This window comes from Saimiri boliviensis, chromosome 7, assembly GCF_048565385.1.
Source record: "Saimiri boliviensis isolate mSaiBol1 chromosome 7, mSaiBol1.pri, whole genome shotgun sequence".
Classification (NCBI taxonomy): Eukaryota; Metazoa; Chordata; class Mammalia; order Primates; family Cebidae; genus Saimiri; species Saimiri boliviensis.
Genome location: NC_133455.1, coordinates 64124680 through 64144290, shown reverse-complemented (window position 1 = coordinate 64144290; position 19611 = coordinate 64124680). Strand labels below are relative to the sequence as shown.

At 54.2% G+C, this 19611-nt stretch overlaps 1 protein-coding gene across 1 annotated transcript; it reads left to right on the top strand.

Annotated features, from left to right (window-relative positions):
• The first annotated feature begins 2964 nt into the window (after nucleotides 1–2964).
• Nucleotides 2965–7175, top strand: DDN (dendrin). Its single transcript, XM_003939117.4, has 2 exons — nucleotides 2965–3262; nucleotides 3675–7175. Exons 1-2 carry the CDS (start codon nucleotides 3054–3056, stop codon nucleotides 5602–5604), a joined length of 2139 nt encoding a protein of 712 aa, XP_003939166.1. The 5' UTR covers nucleotides 2965–3053; the 3' UTR covers nucleotides 5605–7175.
• The last annotated feature ends 12436 nt before the right edge of the window (nucleotides 7176–19611 follow it).

Below are 19611 nucleotides of genomic sequence, written 5' to 3'. Positions count from 1 at the left end.
TGGCCCTAGGGGTCATGCTCTTTACTCCTACAGTAGACTTACTACCTCTAATTCTCCTTTCACAACTGCTCCTTACCCTAGTCCCTGTGGTTCCTCCTTATTATCTCACTTTCCCCTCCACCTGAATTATGGCCCGTACCCAAGGGAAATCTCATAAAAATGTTAGTGTCTACTCCCAACAGTAGACAGACTTGAGGGTCTCCTTTGGGCAGAGAATCGTGCCACCATTATCAGCTTTTCTTAGTCAGGGAAGGTTTGATTGTTTGGCTTTCTGAGTTGGCACTATTTTTTGAGACAGAGTCTCATTCTGTTGCCCAGGATGGAGTGCAGCGGCACGATCTTGGCTCACTGCAGCCTCTACCTCCCAGGTTCAAGTAATTGTCCTGCCTTAGCCTCCTGAGTAGCTGGGACTACAGGCATGCGCCACCACGCCCAGCTAATTTCTCAATTTTTTTTGTACAGACGGGGTTTTACCATATTGGCCAGGCTGGTCTCGAATTCCTGACCTCGTGATTCTCCCACCTTGGCCTCTCAAAGTGCTGGGATTACAGACATGAGCCACTGCACCCGGCCAGCACTACCTTTAAGCCTACAAATCTCTTGCCTTTTTTGCATTTCTTGAATGAGCTGGAGAGTCAGGGATGAGAGAACAGCAGGGCAGTGGTCACTCCATCAGATCCATTCCCTGTACTGTAACCATGTAGACCCAAACAGCACCCAACACCAGAAGAACTACTAGACTGTGGAGTATGAGCTGAATTTGTGTGCCAGCTCACTCCTGCCTTGCAGGTATGAAACAGTTTCCCATCCATGCCAGGAGCAATTTCAGAGTCATTCCTTGTCCCTTCCCCAACAGTGCCTAACCCCGTCTGATGACCCTGCAGCCAGAGCATACTGGGTTCTCCAAACTAGGCTTCCTGAGGGAACACAGGGAAAAGCATCCAGGGCCTCATGAGATCCAACGTGCGGAAGCCATGATTTTTTTAAAAAAGAAGATGGCCCTCATCAGAGTTCAGCTTTCAGTGCTGCAGCGTGGTGGCTGTGGAGGAGCCCCTGCTTCTGCCTTCACCTCTTCACAGCTCACACTGCACATTCTCAAACTTGGGGGAGGAAGGCTTCCAAGTTATTAGAATTAGAGTATGTTTATGTGGCAGGGGGTGGGGGGGCGGTAAGTACATGGTGGAAAGGACAGATGGCCCCTTATGTCACATTCCCTCATTAAGGAAGATTTGCCTAGGGAGGAGGCAAGGGCTTTAAAAAGCCTCAGGACTCTAGTGGGACCTAGGGTGGAAGGAAGCACCTTCGAGTCAAGTCATCAGTGCAGCTGGCAGGTGTGTGAAATCAAGGAGGGTAGGGTGGATGGGACGGGATGTTTGCGTTCTCTCTAAAGGTCTGTGTGAGGGAGCAGAAGCCTAGTTTTGTTGAGCTGTTTCTCAGTCAGTCAGTCTCTGCCCCACAATAACCTTTCTCATCCCCATCCCCTTAAAAGGAAGGGTCTGGACCCAAAGGGCTCCACATACGTTAGTGGAAAACTAATTGGGAACTCTTGCTTCTCCCATTTCCCCCTAAAACCCAACCAGTCAGTCTCAGTGTGAGGATGAAGCTGAGGGAAAGACAAGGGATAAAATTTGGGACTCACAGGCTTCTATTCTTACCTATTCTTCTCCAGAGAGGCAAATTATCCCTTCTTCCTGAGGAACCATCGCCACACACACTCTCTTTCCCCTCTCTGCACCCCTCCCCTCCACTGAAGCTGCTGCCATGGTTGTCAGGCATGGTTGCTAAGTCTCTGCATGGAAGGGTTGGCGTGGGCTGTGCTGCCACTAACATTACCATGGTGAATCAGGGGACACCTGGTATAAGCTTAGGGGGAGGGATCATGTGGATGTAAGCAACAGCCCCCCAGGATAGAGGCAGCCCAAAAGGTGAGCATCTGGAGTACCACTTCAGGCGGGGGCTGAGTGAACTAGGCATCGTGGTGGTAAAGGGGGAGCTCTACATTGGAAAAATCAGGGCCACTTTTATCATTTCAGTTGCTAGGGGATTAGTTTTGCCAAGCAAACACACCATTCCTCTTCCATCCCCCTCTGGAAGGGTGAGAGTGCATACTCGTTTACTCTGTCCTCCATAAAGCTGAGCAGAGCTGTGTGGGCACAGAACACTATAACCCCCACATCCTGGCGTCTGGACTCAGGGTGAAAGCCTGCTGCTGCGGGACGGCTCCCTGGCTGCCCAAGGACAAACATGTAGAATGGAACTGGGAGGGCAGCTTGGGTGGCCAAAGCAGGCGCCTGTGTCCTGCTGTACCAGCAGTCCTAGGGGCAGCACTGAGCTGGTGAAAAGATAAGGGTATAGGGGTCACCCTTTTTGAGCTTAGGGAAGGCAGCTCTCCCCCAGAGTCGCACAAAAGCCTGGTGAAAGCCACCGCCTCCTCTCTCCACCGCATGGGAGCTGGTTACTCATCTCATCTCTGCACCCGAACAGCCACTGCCGCTAAAAATAGCCCCCCAGCCGTGGGCCAGCCCCTCCTGCACCCCAACCCCATGGAAACCAGCAGAGTGGCAGGCAGAGACCTTGAGTTCCATTCTCACCACTCCGTGTTGGGGAAACTGAAATCTGAGGCAGGAAGCCAGGGGCCGAACCCTGGTGGTCAGGCAACCTGACAGGCAGGGGAGTAAAGGGTTAAAACGGCAGGAAGGTTGAAGAAGTAGGGGCGGGGGAGGGGGCACTGTCAGCTTGGCAAGAATCATAAGTCCCTCCCCCGCCCACTCGTGCGATCCCATCAGGCTTGGGGGACAACAGCAGTGGGAAGGGGCGTCCAATCCCGGGCCCCAGGGGGCGGCCGTGCACATGGGGGAGGTAGCAGCGCGGAGCAGCCCGCGCGGTGTCACATGCGCGCGCACACACAGAGACAGGCACACACACGTGTGCCCGGGTATATATAGTTCCCAGTCCCCGGGCCCGCGGCTCTGCAGTGGGCGCCGGCTCCCTGGGCTGGGAGGGGGCTCCTGGGGCGGGTGGGAGGGTGGGGGGCCGGGGTGGGGTGGGGCAGGATGCTGGATGGCCCACTGTTCTCCGAGGGGCCTGACAGCCCCCGGGAGCTCCAGGATGAGGAGTCTGGCAGCTGCCTCTGGGTGCAGAAGTCCAAGCTGTTGGTGATCGAAGTGAAGACTATTTCCTGTCATTATAGTCGCCGCGCCCCTTCTCGACAGCCCATGGACTTCCAGGCCAGCCACTGGGCTCGCGGGTTCCAGAACCGCACGTGAGTGAAGCAGGGGTGAGGGGAAGAGAGTGGTGGGGCAGGGAGTGGGGTCCGGACCTCCCCGAAGGCACTAGCGAGCATTGCTGGTCCCCCTTCTCTTTCCCACGCTTCCCTCCCCTGCCCCCTCCCGAGGACTGGGGCCTGACTCATCCGGTTGTTTGGGGGAATAGGAGTGGGCGTGAGAAAGGGCAGGAGGTGAGATGGGGCAGACGCTGTTAAAATGTGCATGGAGAGATGGCGAGGAGTCCCGCTTCGACTTCAGTCCTAACATATACGCACGTGTACACGCGCACACACTCACACACACCCCTTCATATGGCTGCCCCAAGTGGTCTCCAGTGCTCCCAGCTCCCCGGACCTCGGCTCCCTTCCCCCACAAACTGCTCACCTGGGTTCCTGCTCATTGTCCCAGGTGTGGGCCGCGCCCGGGATCCCCACAGCCGCCGCCCCGCCGGCCCTGGGCCTCCAGGGTGCTGCAGGAGGCGACCAACTGGCGGGCGGGGCCCCTGGCCGAGGTCCGAGCTCGGGAGCAAGAGAAAAGGAAAGCGGCGTCGCAGGAGCGGGAGGCCAAGGAGACCGAGCGAAAAAGGCGCAAGGCTGGTGGGGCCAGACGGAGCCCTCCGGGTCGGCCCCGCCCGGAGCCCCGCAACGCCCCTCGGGCGACCCAGCCGGCGGGGCTCCCTGCACCCTCGCGGCCGGAGCTCCTGGCACAGGTGGGGCGAGCGCCCCGTCCATCCGCGCAGCCGCAGAGCGACCCAGGGTCGGCGTGGGCGGGGCCCTGGGGAGGTCGGCGGCCGGGGCCCCCAAGCTACGAGGCTCACCTGCTGCTGAGAGGCTCTGCTGGTACGGCCCCGCGACGCCGCTGGGACCGGCCGCCACCCTACGTGGCTCCACCTTCCTACGAAGGCCCCCATAGGACCTTGGGGACTAAGCGAGGACCCGGGCACTCCCAAGCGCCCGCTGCATCAGCCCCAGCTCCGACTCCCTCCAGGACAGAGGGAGGGCGCATAAAGAAGAGGCTGGATCCTCGGATCTACCGGGACGTCCTCGGGGCTTGGGGTCTCCGACACGGGCAGGGTCTCTTGGGGGGATCCCCAGGCTGTGGAGCAGCCAGAGCAAGGCCAGAGTCCGGCAAGGGGGTCGTGGAGAGCAGCCTGGGGCTGGCTGCTGCTGACTTGAACAGTGGTAGAGACAGCCATCCCCAAGTCAAAGCTGCAGGGAGCCTAGGCACCGAGACAGCTCCTGCAGGGTCTGCAACTGCGGCTCCCAGTGCCCCGCGTCCCGCTCCCAGGTCCAGGCACCACATCAAGGGCTCGAGGGAAGGGAAAAAAGGAAGAGAACAGATCTGGTTCCCCAAATGCTGGATTCCCTCCCCTAAAAAGCAGCCGCCCCGCCATAGCCAGACGCTCCCCAGACCCTGGGCTCCTGGAGGCACGGGATGGAGAGAATCCCTTGGTCTTGGAGAGGGGGCAGGACCGGAGACCCTGGAGTGTTGGAAGGCGACTCGCCGTGCCCACACCTTGCCCCGAAGTTCCCAGGGCCCATCCCGTGGGGAAGGCGTCTTTGTCATTGACGCCACGTGCGTAGTGATACGATCCCAATATGTTCCAACCCCCCGAACCCAGCAGGTGCAGCTTTTGCCCTCTGGAGTGCCAAGCGTGGTCGGGGATGCCCCCAGCCAATCGAAGGCCGGCAAGGAGGACGGTGAACGGGCCACAGTCTTTCCTTCCCCGTGCCAAAAGCTGCCATCAAGCAGTCACCTTTTACACCAGCCTGGCGAGGGCCGCGGGGGCGAAGCTGAGGGCGGGAGGCCAGGGGACTCCTTACTGGAGGAGCGCACCTTCAGCATCTTGGGGCTCCCGGCCCCCGAAGTAAATCTGCGGGACGCCCCCACGCAACCAGGTAGCCCAGAGCACCAAGCCTTAGGCCCAGCAGCTTCGGGAGCCCGGAGCAGAGCCGAGGGCTCGGAAGTGGCTGTGGTTCAGCGGCGCGCGGGCCGGGGCTGGGCGCGGACCCCAGGGCCCTACGCCGGGGCCTTGCGAGAAGCCGTGTCCCGTATCCGCCGCCACACCGCCCCTGACTCGGACACTGATGAAGCCGAGGAGCTGAGCGTCCATAGCGGCTCCTCTGACGGAAGCGACACGGAAACCCTCGGCGCCTCCTTGCGGAACGAGAGAACCCTGCCCGGGGTTGGAAACAGTCCGCCAGAGGAAGGTGGGAAGACAGCGGAACTGAGCGACAGGGTCGGGGAGATTGTAGATGTCGTCAGCGAAACCGAGGAGGTCCTCTTCGGGGTGAGGGGCGTCAAAGGGACCCAACAGGGAAACAGGAAGAGGCAGTGAGGGGCCCCTTCTTGTATTCGTGACCCCAATACATCCATCCTTGGGTCCACTGGTCCCCATTCTACCCCTCAGACTTCCTTTGCTTCTTTTTTCCTTGTATCTTTACCCATACCTGGTCCCATCCTTGACATAAAAATGAAGGGAAGGGAAGCATATGCCCATTCATGATTTTGTTTCAGGAGAGGTGAGAGTGAGCAGTAGATTTAATTAATGCCTGCCTGCCGTGTTCAGGGCACTAGGGTGAGCTCTTCACAGGGCCTGATGCACTGGGTGTGGAGCTGAGCAGAGAGGCCTAACCAGGCAGGGGTGGTGGCACTGTAGCCAGGGCCTCTTCGCAGGAGGGAACAAGTGAAGGAGAGGCTTTGGATTCAGTGACAGAGTGATCAGATGACAAAGGGGTTCTTGGCAGAAGAGAAATAGGTCCAGTAAAACCAGCAAAGCAGAAGGAGGGCTCACCTTGGTCTCACAAGCCTTGGATTTCAATCCCACCTTTGCCACTGACTTGGTTGACTGAAACCGGCCACTTTCCCTCTCCAGGCCTCCAGGCCTCCTGGTACGTAAAATGATGGCATTCGAAGGTCCATCCTTCCATCTCTGACATTTTAAGATCTTTGGGAAGGACTCTATCTCATCTTCCCCCTTGACAAGCCAAGAATGAGAGTTGGGAATAAGTGAACAGAGTCTGAAGTTTCCTGGTGGCCTCCTTGTCACCAGAAGTCATGATCAATTCAGGAGACTGCCCAGGGCTTGCAGAAGAGCTAAGGGAGCCAGGCACTCCTATCCTAGTCTTCCAGGTTTAGGTGAGGGCTCCCCAAGGCAGGGCAAGATAGTGGCCCTGTCACTGACCCTGGCCTGTGGTGGTCTGAGCTGGGGAGGAAGGAAGCCAATGAATCAGCTTGGGACCTCTTTAGGCCTTCCCCGTTTTCTCCACCCCAATGCTCCTTAGTGATGCTCTGAGGCGTGGCCACGATTTCCCTCCCAGGTGGTTTCGCCCACCTGAAAGAATCCTGAGAATTTCTCCCATCTCAGCCTCTTCCAGCAACCGGCCACGCAAGGAAAGAGGCTGCTCCCCAGAAGCCCGTAGGCGTGGGGTGTGATACTCTCTATAGCCACTACAGGGCGCGCGCAGGTCGCGGATCTCCCCAGTTGCTTATCCCGGCTCTGCCACTCAATCCGATCCCCAGTTCCCCAGCGCGGGTCCCCAGCCTTGCAGCCTCCCGCGGCGCGGGACCGGGAGCAGGCTTCCGGGCTCCCAGACCTCTGGAGCCCGCCGGGCCCCTCTTTGTATTCATCCACCCCAGCCGGCTTGGGATTCAGACACCGAAGTCTTTTTTTTTTTTTTTTTCCCTCTCCTATCCTGGACACCTCCTCTGTCTGCCATTTATTAGCCATGTGAACTTGGCAGCATCACTTCACCTCCCTGAGCCTCAGTTTCCTCATCTGTCAAATGGGGGTTTATAAACACCTACCTCGCAGGGTTGTTGTGAGGATTTAATGCGATAATGTTTGTAAAGCGCCTTGCACACCGCCTGGCACACAGTAGGCGCTCAATAAATCTAAGCTTCCCTTTATCCAGCCTTGGCATCACCTTCCTTTCACTGACCCTTTCTCCACAGTGGCCCTCCCCCAGGGCTCCTTTGCTACTTCCCGCTCTGTGTGAGGGGGTGGGGGGTGCTTTCTTCGTTGGGAGCTCCTGGTCCACCTCTGCCTCCCCCAGCCGAGACTCTCCCTTCCTTGCCCCCAGCCCACCCCTGCCGGCTCTTCCCTCTGCCCTGGCGCACTACCCCCGCCCCCCATTCCGGGCAAGGGCTGAGTCAGCCGGGGTAAATTTAGCTGCCGTCTCCGCGGGCGTGGGGGCTTCTCCCAGACTCAGTCGCCGGGTCCTGGCCCGGCCCCCCGGCCTGCCTCTGCTCCTACTCCAACCGAGTCCTGCCAACTCCAACTCCCGCTCAGCGTTCAGGTCCCCAGTCCCGCTCTCAAACCACTCACGGTTTTAGTTTCCAATTATCTGGACGTCACTCCCGCCTGCACCCACAGAGACTGTGAGCAGAACTCGGAGCGGGGCAGGACCGCCTGGGGGGCCGACTATCTGATCCATGGTTCAGTGGAGGAGGGTCTCTTCTTGGGTTTCTGAACAGGAGGGAAGACATTGGTCAGAGCTATCCAGGAAGGTTCACCCCAGAGCCTTCCTGGAACCCACATTGCCAGGCTTTAAGTTAGCTCTTGCTGGAGGAGGGTCACCATGGGCAGAGATCAAAGGTTACTGAGAACTGCACCTGAGGTCAGGAGTTCGAGACCAGCCTCCAACATGGTGAAACTCCATCTCTACCAAAAATACAAAAATTAGCCGGGTGTGGTGGCGTGTGCCTGTAGTCCTTGTTACTCAGGAGGCTGAGTCAGGAGAATGGCTGAATCACTTGAACCTGGGAGAAGGAGGTTGCAATTAGTCAAAATTGAGCCACTGCACTCCAGCCTGGGCAACAGAGCCAGATCCCATCTCAAACAAACAAACAAAGGTTACTGAGATCTGTCTCCCTATCACCTACAATTCTACCTAACTACTACCAATTCTAACTACTGAGCATGTATTGAGCACCTCCTAGGAACAAGACACTGTGCTGGATTCCAGGACAGGGATGAGTAAGGCCTTTCCAGCAATGGGCTGAAGGTGAGCAATGTGTTAAGTATTACAACGAGCCAAATAAGGGAGATTGTAAGGATTTTGTGAGATAAGGGAAGGCTCCACGGAGGAGACGTCCTCAGCAGTAGAATTTGGCGAAAGGGCATTTCAAGCAGAAGGAAAAGCCAAAATAGAGGCATGGGTGCAGGTAAGCAGGGTATGTTTAGGAAATTGCCCAATGGTCTGATTTGACTGCAGTTGAGAGTATGTTTATGGCAGTTGTGGAAGATAAGGCAAGAGTGAAAACAGACCAGATTGGGGTAAGCCTGGTCCAGCTGAGGAGTATGTGCCCTGAACCTCCAGGCTGGGGAGGAGAATGGACTTCAGGTGAGGAGGAAAGTTGAGGAAGGGCAGGGTGTGGTGGTTTACACCTGTAATCCCAGCACTTTGGGAGGCTGAGGTGAACAGATCACCTAAGATCAAGACCAGCCTCCCCAAAATGGGGCAACCCCACCTCTACTAAAAATACAAAAATTAGCCTGGTGTAGTGGCGCATGCATATGATCCCAGCTTTGGGAGAGGCTGGGGCATGAGAATCACTTGAACCTGGAAGGCGGAGGTTGCAGCAAGCCAAGATCACACCACTGCACTCCAGCCTGGGTGACGAAGCAAGACTGTCAAAAAAAAAAAAAAAAAATGTTGAGAAAGACCAGGGCAGTGATGAAAGCATCTGCCTAGATTTTTTTTCTACAACCCAAGGTCTCTAGGGCTCTGGGACTGGTAGAAGAGGTGAGCTGTATGCAACAGTGGAAGGGCTGGCCCCATGAGGGTGGCCTTTACTATGCTGCCTGAGCCCCTTTGAGGATGAACACATAGGAAGCCAGTTTCTTTCTTTCTTTTTTTTTTTTTTTTTGAGATGGAGTTTCGCTCTTGTTACCCAGGCTGGAGTGCAATGGCGTGATCTCGGCTCACCCCAACCTCCGCCTCCCGGGCTCAGGCAATTCTCTTGCCTCAGCCTCCTGAGTAGCTGGGATTACAGGCACATGCCACCATGCCCAGCTAATTTTTTGTATTTTTTTTTTAGTAGAGACGGGGTTTCACCATGTTGACCAGGATGGTCTCGATCTCTCGACCTCGTGATCCACCCGCCTCGGCCTCCCAAAGTGCTGGGATTACAGGCTTGAGCCACCGCGCCTGGCCCAGGAAGCCAGTTTCTAAAATCTCACCCACATCGCTAACATAGTTGAAAACATGGATAATGTGTTTAGAATATGGACTCCGGGGCTTCTACCCCGTACTAGCTATTGGACCTTGGGCAAGTTACTCAACTCCTCTGTGCCTTGGTGTCCTCAGTTATAAACTGAGGTTATTAAAATTGCTTTTGTCGGATGCAGGTCTGCAGAAACGAACAAACAAAACAAAACAAAAAGTGCCTTTTGGCCAGGCACAATAGCTCATGCCTATAATCCCAACACTTTGGGAGGCCAAGGCTGGTGGATCATCTGAGGTCAGGAGTTTGAGACCAGCCTGACCAGCAAGGTGAAACCCAGACTCTACTAAAAATACAAAATTAGCTAGGTGTGGTGGTGCATGCTTGTAATTCCAGCTACTCAGGAGGCTGAGGCAGGAGAATCACTGGAACCCAAGAGGCAGAGGTTGCAGTGAGCTGAGATCGCGCCATTGCACTCCAGCCTGGGCAACAAGACCAAAACACTATCTCAAAAAAAAAAAAAAAAAAAAAGTGCTTTTCATTAGCTGAATATGGTGGCACTCTCCTGTACTCCCAGCTGTTTGGGAGGCTGAGGTGGCAGAATTGCTTGAGCCTAGGAGTTTGAGGGTGCCGTGAGCTGTGATTATACCATGGTGCTCCAGCCTAGGCAGCAGAGACCCTTTCTCAAGCAAGCAAGCAAGCAAGCAAGCAAGAAAGAAAGAAAGAAAGAAAGAAGAAAGAAAGAAGGTAGTTTGTTCTTAGAATTGTTGGGAAAAGTATTTAATTCAATATGAAAAGCACTTAGAATAATTGGCCAGGTACAGTAGCTCATGCCTGTAAAACCAGCATTTTGGGAGGCCAAGGTGGGAGGATTTCTTGAGCCCAGGAGTTCAAGAGCAGCCTGGGCAACATAGCAAGACCCTGTCTCTCTCTCTTTCTCTCTCTCTCTCTCTCTCTCTGTTTTTTAATTTTTTTAAGTAAAAAGAAACAAATTAAAATTAAAAAAAGAATAATACCTGGTACATAGGAGGTGATTAAGTGTTAGTTCCGATGATTATTTCTCCTTAGGGCTATTTTATTCGTGTTGGGGTGTGAGAACAGGAGGATAGGACAGAGAATTAGAAGTAGAGGAGGACGGCCAGGTGTAGAGGCTCACGCCTGTAATCCCAGCACTTTGGGAGGCTGAGGCTGGCAGATCATGAGGTCAGGAGTTTGAGACCAGTCTGGTCAATACGGTGAAACCCTGTCTCTATTAAAAATCCAAAAATTAGACCAGGCACGGCGACTCACACCTGTAACTCCAGCACTTTGGGAGACCAAGGCAGGTGGATCACCTGAGGTCGGGAGTTCAAGACCAGCCTTACCAACATGAAGAAACCCTATCTCTACTAAAAAGGCAAACACTTAGCGGGGTGTGGTGGTGCATGCCAGTAACCCCAGCTACTCAGGAGGCAGAGGCAGGAGAATCGCTTGAACCTGGGAGGCAGAGGTTGTAGTAAGCCGAGATCACGCTACTGCACTCCAGCCTGGGTGACAGAGCAAGACTCTGTCTCAAAAAGAAAGAAAGAAAGAAAGAAGAGAGAGAGAGAGAGAGAGAGAGAGAGAGAGAGAGAGAGAGAAAGAGAAAGCAAGCAGGCAAGTAAAGGAGGAGGAGAACTAGGCAGCAGATGCTAGTGGAGAGGAGAGGGGAGTCCTGGGGTGGGTGCAAACAGCCCTTCTCATGGGTGGATGGTGCCCTGGAAGTGCCTGGGTGGTTAGAGTGTCAGTGCAGCACACTCCTTTCCCCAGAACTCACTCCATCTTTGCCTAAGGATAGAATCAGCATCAGCTGCCAAAATTCTAGGGAAAAAGGGAGAGAGACAAGAAGGGGAGGAGCAACTGCAGGTCTAGGGGCCAGCCCCTGGTGAGCCATATCTCAGGCTGACCTTGCAGGGCTCTGTGGGTGGGACGCTGGAGGCTCCCTGCTGCGAAAATGACTTCTAAATCTGGCTGTGTCTGCCAGCCAGCCTTGAGACAGAGGCCACAACCACCCCCTACCTTGGGACAGCCTCACTGGTCAGGCGTAGGGACAGCAGACGCAGGAGGATGTGGTCAATTTGGAGCAGCAGACCTCAGGTTAGCACAGGATCCTGGTACCCTCCCAATAGCCAGCTGCTTCTTCCAGAGAAGCCCCTTTCTGCCCCCCATGGGACCCAGTTAATATGGCTTTAGAGGAGTCAAGAGCCCTCTCTTTCAGACTCTCAGGGGAGGGCTGAGACTTCCCTAGATCAGCCACAGATAGGTAAGGAGACCGAGCCCCAGCTTATAACTGTGGGATTTCAGAGCATGTCAAGGTCAGGAGTGTGTGATGTGTGGGGAGAGGTGATTGAGCATGAGGACGCAGGAAGTGTATAAAATGTGTCTATGGGGAAGAGACAGCGCTCACCTGGTTGTTCATTTGTTCACTCGCCTATTCAACATGTATGCCAGGTGCTAGGGACACAACAGAGATGCAGACATGCTTCCTACCATCAGGGAGCTCACAAGCTAGGGTGTGTATGATATAGAGAAAGAGACGTGGAAGAGGAAACCCACAGTCATTGCAGTGCAGGAAGATGGCATAATATATGTTAATGAAAGCATTCCTGAGGGATCAGGGAGTATGAAAAGAGGAGCAGCTCCCAGACTATGACTTCTTATGGGAGTGGAATGTATCCAGGCCTCTGGGAGACAAGTTGCTGAGGGTGCATATGTTAATGAAGGAAAGTTTGGCCTGGATGCTGTCTCTGTCTCTGCATATCCTGGCATGACGTGCGCTCCCTCCTTTGAAGCCTCTGGTGCTACCTGGCCTTTTTTTTTTCTTTTTCCTTTTTTTTTAGTTTTGAGATGGAGTCATGTTCTATCGCCAGGCTGGGGTGCAGTGGCATGATCTCAGCTCACTGCAATCTCCTCCTCAGATTCAAGGGATTCTCCTGCCTCAGCCTCCTGAGTAACTGGGACTACAGGTGCATGCCACCATGCCCAGCTAATTTTTGTATTTTTAGTAGAGATGGGGTTTCATCGTGTTGGCCAGGATGGTCACGATCTCCTGACTGTGTGATCCGCCTGCCTCAGCCTCCCAAAGTGCTGGATTACAGGCATGAGCCACCTCGCTATTCTTCTTCTTTTTTTTTTTTTGAGACAGAGTTTCACTCTTGTTGCCCAGGCTGAAGTGCAATGGCATGAGCTTGGCTCACGGCAACCTCTGCCTCCCTCATTCAAGCTATTCTCCTGCTTCAGCCTCTAGTGTAACTGGGATTACAGGCATGCGCCACCATGCCTGGCTAATTTTTTGTATTTTTATTAGGGACAAGATTTCTTCATGTTGATCAGGCTGGTTTCCAATTCCCGACCTCAGATGATCTGCCTGCCTTGGTCTCCTAAAGTGCTGGAATTACAGGCGTGAGCCACCGCGCTGGCTTGCCTTTTGTCTGGAGTACAATGGTGTGATCTCAGCTCACTGCAACCTCCGCCTCTTCGGTTCAAACAATTTTCCCACCTTAGCCTCCCAAGTGGCTGGGATTACAGGTGCGTGCCACCATGCCCAGCTAATTTTTGTGTGTTTTTAGTGGAGATAGGATTTCACCATGTTGGCCAGGCTGGTCTTGAACTCTTGACCTCAAGTGATCTGCCTGTATCACCCTCCCAAAGTGCTGAGATTACAGGCATGAGCCATCGCATCTGGCCTTTTTTTTTCTTTTTTATTTTTTTGAGACAGGGTCTTGCTGTACCACCCAGGCTGGAGTGCAGTGGCATGATCACAACTTACTGCAGCCTCAACTTCCCCAGCTCAAGTGATCCTCCCAACTCAGCCTCCTGAATAGCAGGAACCACAGGAACATGCCACTGTCCCTAATTTTTTTTTTTTTTTTTTTTTTTTGATGGAGACAAGGTCTTCCTATGTTGTCCAGGCTGATCTTGACCTCCTGGGCTCGAGAAGTTCAAGATCAGGATCATGATCAGGATCCCAAACGATCCTCCCATCCCGACCTCCCCAAATGTTTGTATTACAGGTGTAAGCTGCTACACTCAACTTACCTAGCCTTTTGTGAGTCCTTTTATTGGTGGATGTTCCATTCATCCATTTATTCATCCATCCACCCAACCATCCATCTATACATTCCACACATCCACTTATCCACATGTCCACCAACCCATCTGTCATCTATCTGGCCATTTATACTTTTTTTTTTTTTTTTTTTTTTTTTTAAGACAGAATCTCACTCTGTCGCCCAGGCTGGAGTGCATTGGCGAGACCTCTGCTCACTGCAACTTCCACCTCCCGGGTCCTAGCGGTTCTTAGGCCTCAGCCTCCCAAGTAGCTGGGATTACAGGCGCTCACCACCATGCCTGGCTAATTTTTGTATTTTTAATGAAGACGGTGTTTCACCATGTTGGTCATGCTTATCTCAAACTCCGACTTCAGGAGATCCGCCCGCCTCAGCCTCCCAAAGTGCTGGGATTAAAGGCATGAACCACCATGTCCAACCCCATTTATACTTCCATCAATTTATTCCTCTGTCCATGCATCAATTTATTCATGTATCCATGTATTAACCATTTAACAAAGGCACATGATATGCCCAGGTCAGTGCTGCAAGGGCTAGCCTAGTAGGAGGATGAGTAATATACACAGACAACCACCAATGGGACACCCAGTATGCGCTGCTAATGAAAGTCCTACCAACATGGGTGCTTCAGGAGCTCAAACAAGCAAGGCCACTCTACTAAGAGAAATCAGAAGAGTCTTCATGGAGGAAGTAACATCTGGGATGGGTTTCAACAGTGGGAGACAGGGAAGGGGTGGACAATCTAGGATGTGGGAAAATGTAGACAGGTGGGAAAGCACGTGGCTTTCACAGGGAACAGAGGCATTAGGGAATACAGACGGTCAGGGGGGTGAGTCCTGGAAAGATGTATGGGAGCCAGATCCTGAACCGTTTCTTGTTTTTTTTTTTTTGTTGTTGTTGTTGTTTGTTTGTTTGTTTTTGTTTTGTTTTGTTTTGTTTTTGAGTCGGAGTTTCGCTCTTGTTACCCAGGTTGGAGTGCAATGGCCCGATCTCGGCTCACTGCAACCTCCGCCTCCTGGGTTCAGGCAATTCTCCTGCCTCAGCCTCCTGAGTAGCTGGGATTACAGGCACGTGCCACCATGCCCAGCTGATTTTTTGTATTTTTAGTAGAGATGGGGTTTCACCATGTTGACCAGGATGATCTACGATCTCTTGACCTCGTGATCCACCTGCCTCGGCCTCCCAAAGCGCTGGGATTACAGGCTTGGGCCACCGCGCCCGGCCTGTTGTTTGGTTTTTTTAGATGGAGTCTTACTCTGTCACATCCAGGCTGAAATAAGTGGCACGATCTCGGATCACTGCAACCTCTGCGTCCCAAATTCAAGTGATTCATCTGCCTCAGCCTCTCTCTCAAACAGCTGGGACTGCAGGGGCATGCCACCACGCCCGGCTAATTTTTGCATTTCTAGTATCGACAGGGTTTTGACATATTGGCCAGGCTGGTCTGAAACTCCTAACTCAGGTGATCCACCTGCCTCGGCCTCCCAAAGATCTGAGATTACAGGTGTGAGCCACCAGGCCCAGCCTGTTTCTTGGTAATGAAGATAAAACACTTGCACTTCAGTGAGAGGAACTGAGGGAGAGGTGAATGATAGTTTTTGAGCTGGGAATATTCTAGTGCCTCCTCAACCTGGAGAATATTTTTCCTGCAGCTTGATGGTAACCTCGATCTTGTGGCCGGTGCTGGACCACGAGCTGCTGGAGGTGATTTAGCTCTGTATACTCTACAAGTTTGACATGGAGCAGGCTCTCAGAAAATGCTGGAATAAAGAAGAAACAAATGATAAAACTGTGACACAGGACTGCTGGCATAGCAATGCAGTTCAGACATACAGGAAGAAGGATGGCTTCTGCCTGGGGTGATCCCCTGCTCCTGAGAGAGAACCCTGCCTTCTTTGCTAGAGTCTCTCCGGGCACTCTCCCAAGAGTCACCACAAGGTGGCGCTATGCCAGCTACAGCTCTGAGTTTGGCCAGGGTCTGTAGCGTTTCAGCTGGTGAACTGCCCATCCCTGTCCATTCAGGAACGGTCAAGTCCTGCGAGAATGAAGAGCCTGAGTGCAGCTGTAGAAGAGAATAGCCCACAGATTCCAGTTCAAGTACCCGCTTCGTCGTCTCCGTCTGTTCATTTAACAGTGCTTATTGAGCGCTAGATACAATGTTAGGCTCTCATAAACACAACAATGACAAAGACACAAAGACACAGTTCCTGCCCTCAGGGAGCTCACAGTCTAGTTCTGCCTGAATCTTCCTTTCTTATATCTCTCTGTTTCTTTTACACACACAGACACACACACACACACACACTCACACACACACACACACACACACACACACCCCTGCTCCCCAGGGCCAACCACCCTGACCCAGAAAGCTGTCTCCACGTGAAATCTGCTCCTTGGAACTCTTGCCCCTTCAAATCCAAGTTTCTCGCTGAGGTTGTTGCATGGCCACATTCGTGTGATGCCTGGGAATGTTGTGAGTCTTGACTGCTCCTTCCTGGCATGGCTCCTCTTACTCTTCCCTTGACAAGCCCTTTCCTGCTGTCTCTCTCGGCCTCTCCCATCATGTCCGCAGCCACTCTGCCAGCCCTGGTAGGTTTAGGACCTCCCCAGAGTAGGCCTGGTACAGGCTAGCGCCTCCTAACACCCTAGAGGCTACCGGGACTCGAGGGTGCATCCAGAGAAGCACCCCGTGAGACCTTGGCATCACGCATCCTGAGGCGAGGGGTTGAGAGTCCAGAAAACCAAAGTCCTCAGAAACTGGTCCCTCCCTGGCCTGAGGGCTGTGCCAGCCAAATCCATCCCCTGCCTTCTTTTCCTACCTTCTCTGGGGGGACCAGGGAGACAGCTCTGTAGTGGTGACTGTGGGGGACACCGGTGGAGAGGTGAGGAATTGTGGGACACTGTCCATTTTCCCAACATGCTCCAGGGCCCATGGTGGCCCTTGGCGGGTTTGGAAGAGGAGGGGAGGGAGGGCTGGTGCCGAGAGTGGGAGCCGGGCCCATCGAGGTCCGGAGAGTGAATGCCGCATTGTTGGCCAGGCCAGAGTCACAGATAATTACCTCAATTAGTGACAATGGGAGAGTAATAAATACAGGCTTAGTGTCTCCTACCCCACCAGGGCTCCGAAGATTAATCCAGGCTGACGGGCGGGCCCTGAAAGGCGTGATGGACAATTCATTAAACTCCCCAAATGCCGCACAACCTGGGCGTGAAGGCTGAGTTAGCCCCCTGGGGGCTGTGCCTTTGTCCCGATTGTGTGTCTCCGCCACAGCAGAGCCGGGCAGCCCCCAGAGAGCGGGGAGGTGAGTGGGGCTCCCCCAGCCGGGCCAGGCGGCGGGAGGATTAGGCCTCGGTCCGGCCCTGGTTGCCCTGGCACACTGGCCCGGCCTGGCTGGAATGTCCGTGGGGGGGAGCTGGCCGAGCAGAGGGGCGGGGCCGACAAGGTGGGGTAAGGGGGGCACACAAAACCAGGGGCAGGAGGAGTTAATTAGACGCCAGCCGAGGAGGGCGAGGGGCCACAATAGGGCTGAGGGGCCACCAGGGACGGCCCCTTAACTTCCGAGGATTAATAGGGAGGAGGGAGGAGTTCAGCCCTGTGCAGGGAGAGCTGGGAGCTTCACAGGGTGGAAGTGCCTGCTCTTGCCCCAGCTTGGCACCTACTTGGCAAGTGGCTGGGAGGCAGGAGGCTCTGGCAGCCTGGGCAGGTACCCTCAGCATCCCAAGAATGGCTCTTTCTTCCCTCACCTGGCACCTACTTTGGGAGGATGATTGGGCAGAAAGGGGAGAAAGGACCCCCTCATTTACAAGGGGAGTAGTGGAAGCAGAAGTGTTGGGGGCCCTGTTCTCAGCGCCGACCTCCGCCCCACAATGCCCCGTAACCTTCTCTGAGGTGCGACCAGGAGCCTGAAGCTTTACTTTCCTAATGAGGCTGCCAGGTGGAAGCCAGGAAGTCCTTAGTGGGGGCTGGATGTGATGTGAGCACATGGAGCAGGGGTGGCCGTGCATGCTTGCACCTGTGTGTGCAGACACTGTGTACGCAGGTGTTCCTGTGCACAGGGTCTGGCATTCAACTGGCTTTCAGTTCATGCTTGGCGAATGAGTGAATGAACTTCTGTTTTGCTGAGACTACATGTGCATGAAGAAGCGAAGTAGCACCCGGCTGTGCCGTAACACAGAGTGCTTTGGGCCCTTTCGTTCTGAGCTCCTAGCCAGGGCCCAGGGAGGGTAGGGACTCCGTCTCCAAAGAGATGGGAAAATGTTCAAGGAACATGGAGTGGCATTGGTTCCTTCACCTTGAAAAAGGAAAAAAAATACAGTAGCCTCTTGGAAGCCCCACTTCCTCCTGGGCCTCAGGGAACAGGGCAGCCCTGGCTCCTCCCTGGGAGCCACCCCACCCTGCCCCTCCCAGGGGATGACAAGGGAGCGAGTTGGCGGCAGTTCCCTGGGCATATTTATAACCTGCTGCTCGCTCACCAGCGTCTGCTTTTAGCCCAGACGGGGGAGGGGGCAGGGGGGTGGTCTGTCTCCTGCTGGGCGCCCCGGCTGGGTGTGGAAAGAGTGAGTAAGGGTGAGTGGTGGGCAGCTCTGCATGGATATTCCTGCTCACACCACAGCCAAACAGCTTATTTTCTCCTCATTTTGTTATTTTTCTCCCTCTGCGCTGGAGAGGACTGAGCCAGCCTGGGGCGAGGGGGGAGGCTTTGGGGGAGGCTGGACCCTAGGGTATTTGCAGCCCCACTGACAGGGTTTTTCCAGGGTGCGTGTGGCAGGGTGTGTGTGGCGCTGGCTTGCTGACCCCCTGGGGACTGTGCACAGCCTGCCTTTCTTCTCAGCTTTTCCACTCCCCCCAGGATATTTCAGGACTAGTCTCTCCCTCACTTGCTCAGGCCAACCTATGTCCAGGGTCCTGGCACCTGATGATCAGAGGTGGTGAGAGCTGGCGCATCAGGCACAGTCCTGATGACACCATCCTATGGCCACCACCCTGAGCCCACTCTGGGCCCTGAGACCTTTGTGAGTCCTCTTTCTAGGCACAGCTGTTCTCCCCAGGATGTACCTGCTCCAGCCGTGTGTGAGGACGGCACAGATGATCACAATAACAAAATGATTTGCTTCTATGTAGTGCTTTGCAGAGCCCTCTGGACTTTGACGTGTGTGTGTGTGTGTGTGTGTGTGTGTGTGTGTGTGTGTGTATCAGTGCCTGTTGAGGGCCCAGCCTCATTCTGCACTTCCCAGCACCATCACCTTTGAAACTCCAGCCCTTGGAAGGGAAGGGCCTCCATGATGAGGGCTTGAGTATAGGAGTCTGTCCTTAAACTTCACGTATGTACAGAGGGCTTTACATTTCACTGATCCTCCATTGCACTCCCTCCACTATACTAACAGTATCTGTGGGTGTGCTTGATCCCCTGGCCAGATGTCAACCTCCTCCAAGCAGGCACTGTGGTTTATAAATTACTGTATCGCCAGCATTTGGCAGATGCCTGGTACAGAAGAGGTGTCAGCGCGTATTCAAATAACCCAGGCTTTCATGTACATCATCTCATCTGAACCTCATCACCTCTCTAAAGGGTTAAGTAACAATAACCATCCCCGTTTGATAGAGAAGGCAACCGAGTCTGAGAAAGTACGAGATTTGCTGAAAGTCTGGTTAGGGACAGAAAGGAATGCACCACTTTCCCTTGCTCTTCCTCCAGCTCCTGTTTGTCAATCCAGTTCAGAGACCCCAGCTTCCAGGCCTGAAAGCTGATACTGACTCCAGTTCTTGGAGTTCGAACTGAGGTGAGAGTGGTGACTGCCAATGCTTTGACTCTACCCCGCTGCCTCTTCCCAACCGTGGGCATTGGCCAGCAGGGGCCCAAGCCCCCCTCCCACCTCTGGCAGCCTATTAAGTTCTTATCTGGGGAGCTGGGTGATCTAATAGCTCTTTGGCTTATAGATGGGCATTCTCTGCAGGTTGCTCTTTACGGAAACTCAAAGCTTCTCAGGTGCCTCTTCCCCAGGATCGATAGGTTTTCATTCCCCCCCCCCCCCCCGGCTGAGGGATCAGAGCTGAGATGGTGTTACCTTGGCAGGTAGAAAGCAAG

Bases quoted from the DNA above. Each gene is read 5' to 3' on its own strand.
- DDN (XM_003939117.4), top strand. From the start codon at position 3,054: ATGCTGGATGGCCCACTGTTCTCCGAGGGGCCTGACAGCCCCCGGGAG. The intron at 3,263-3,674 runs GTGAGTGAAGCA...TCATTGTCCCAG, and splicing joins CGCGGGTTCCAGAACCGCAC to GTGTGGGCCGCGCCCGGGAT.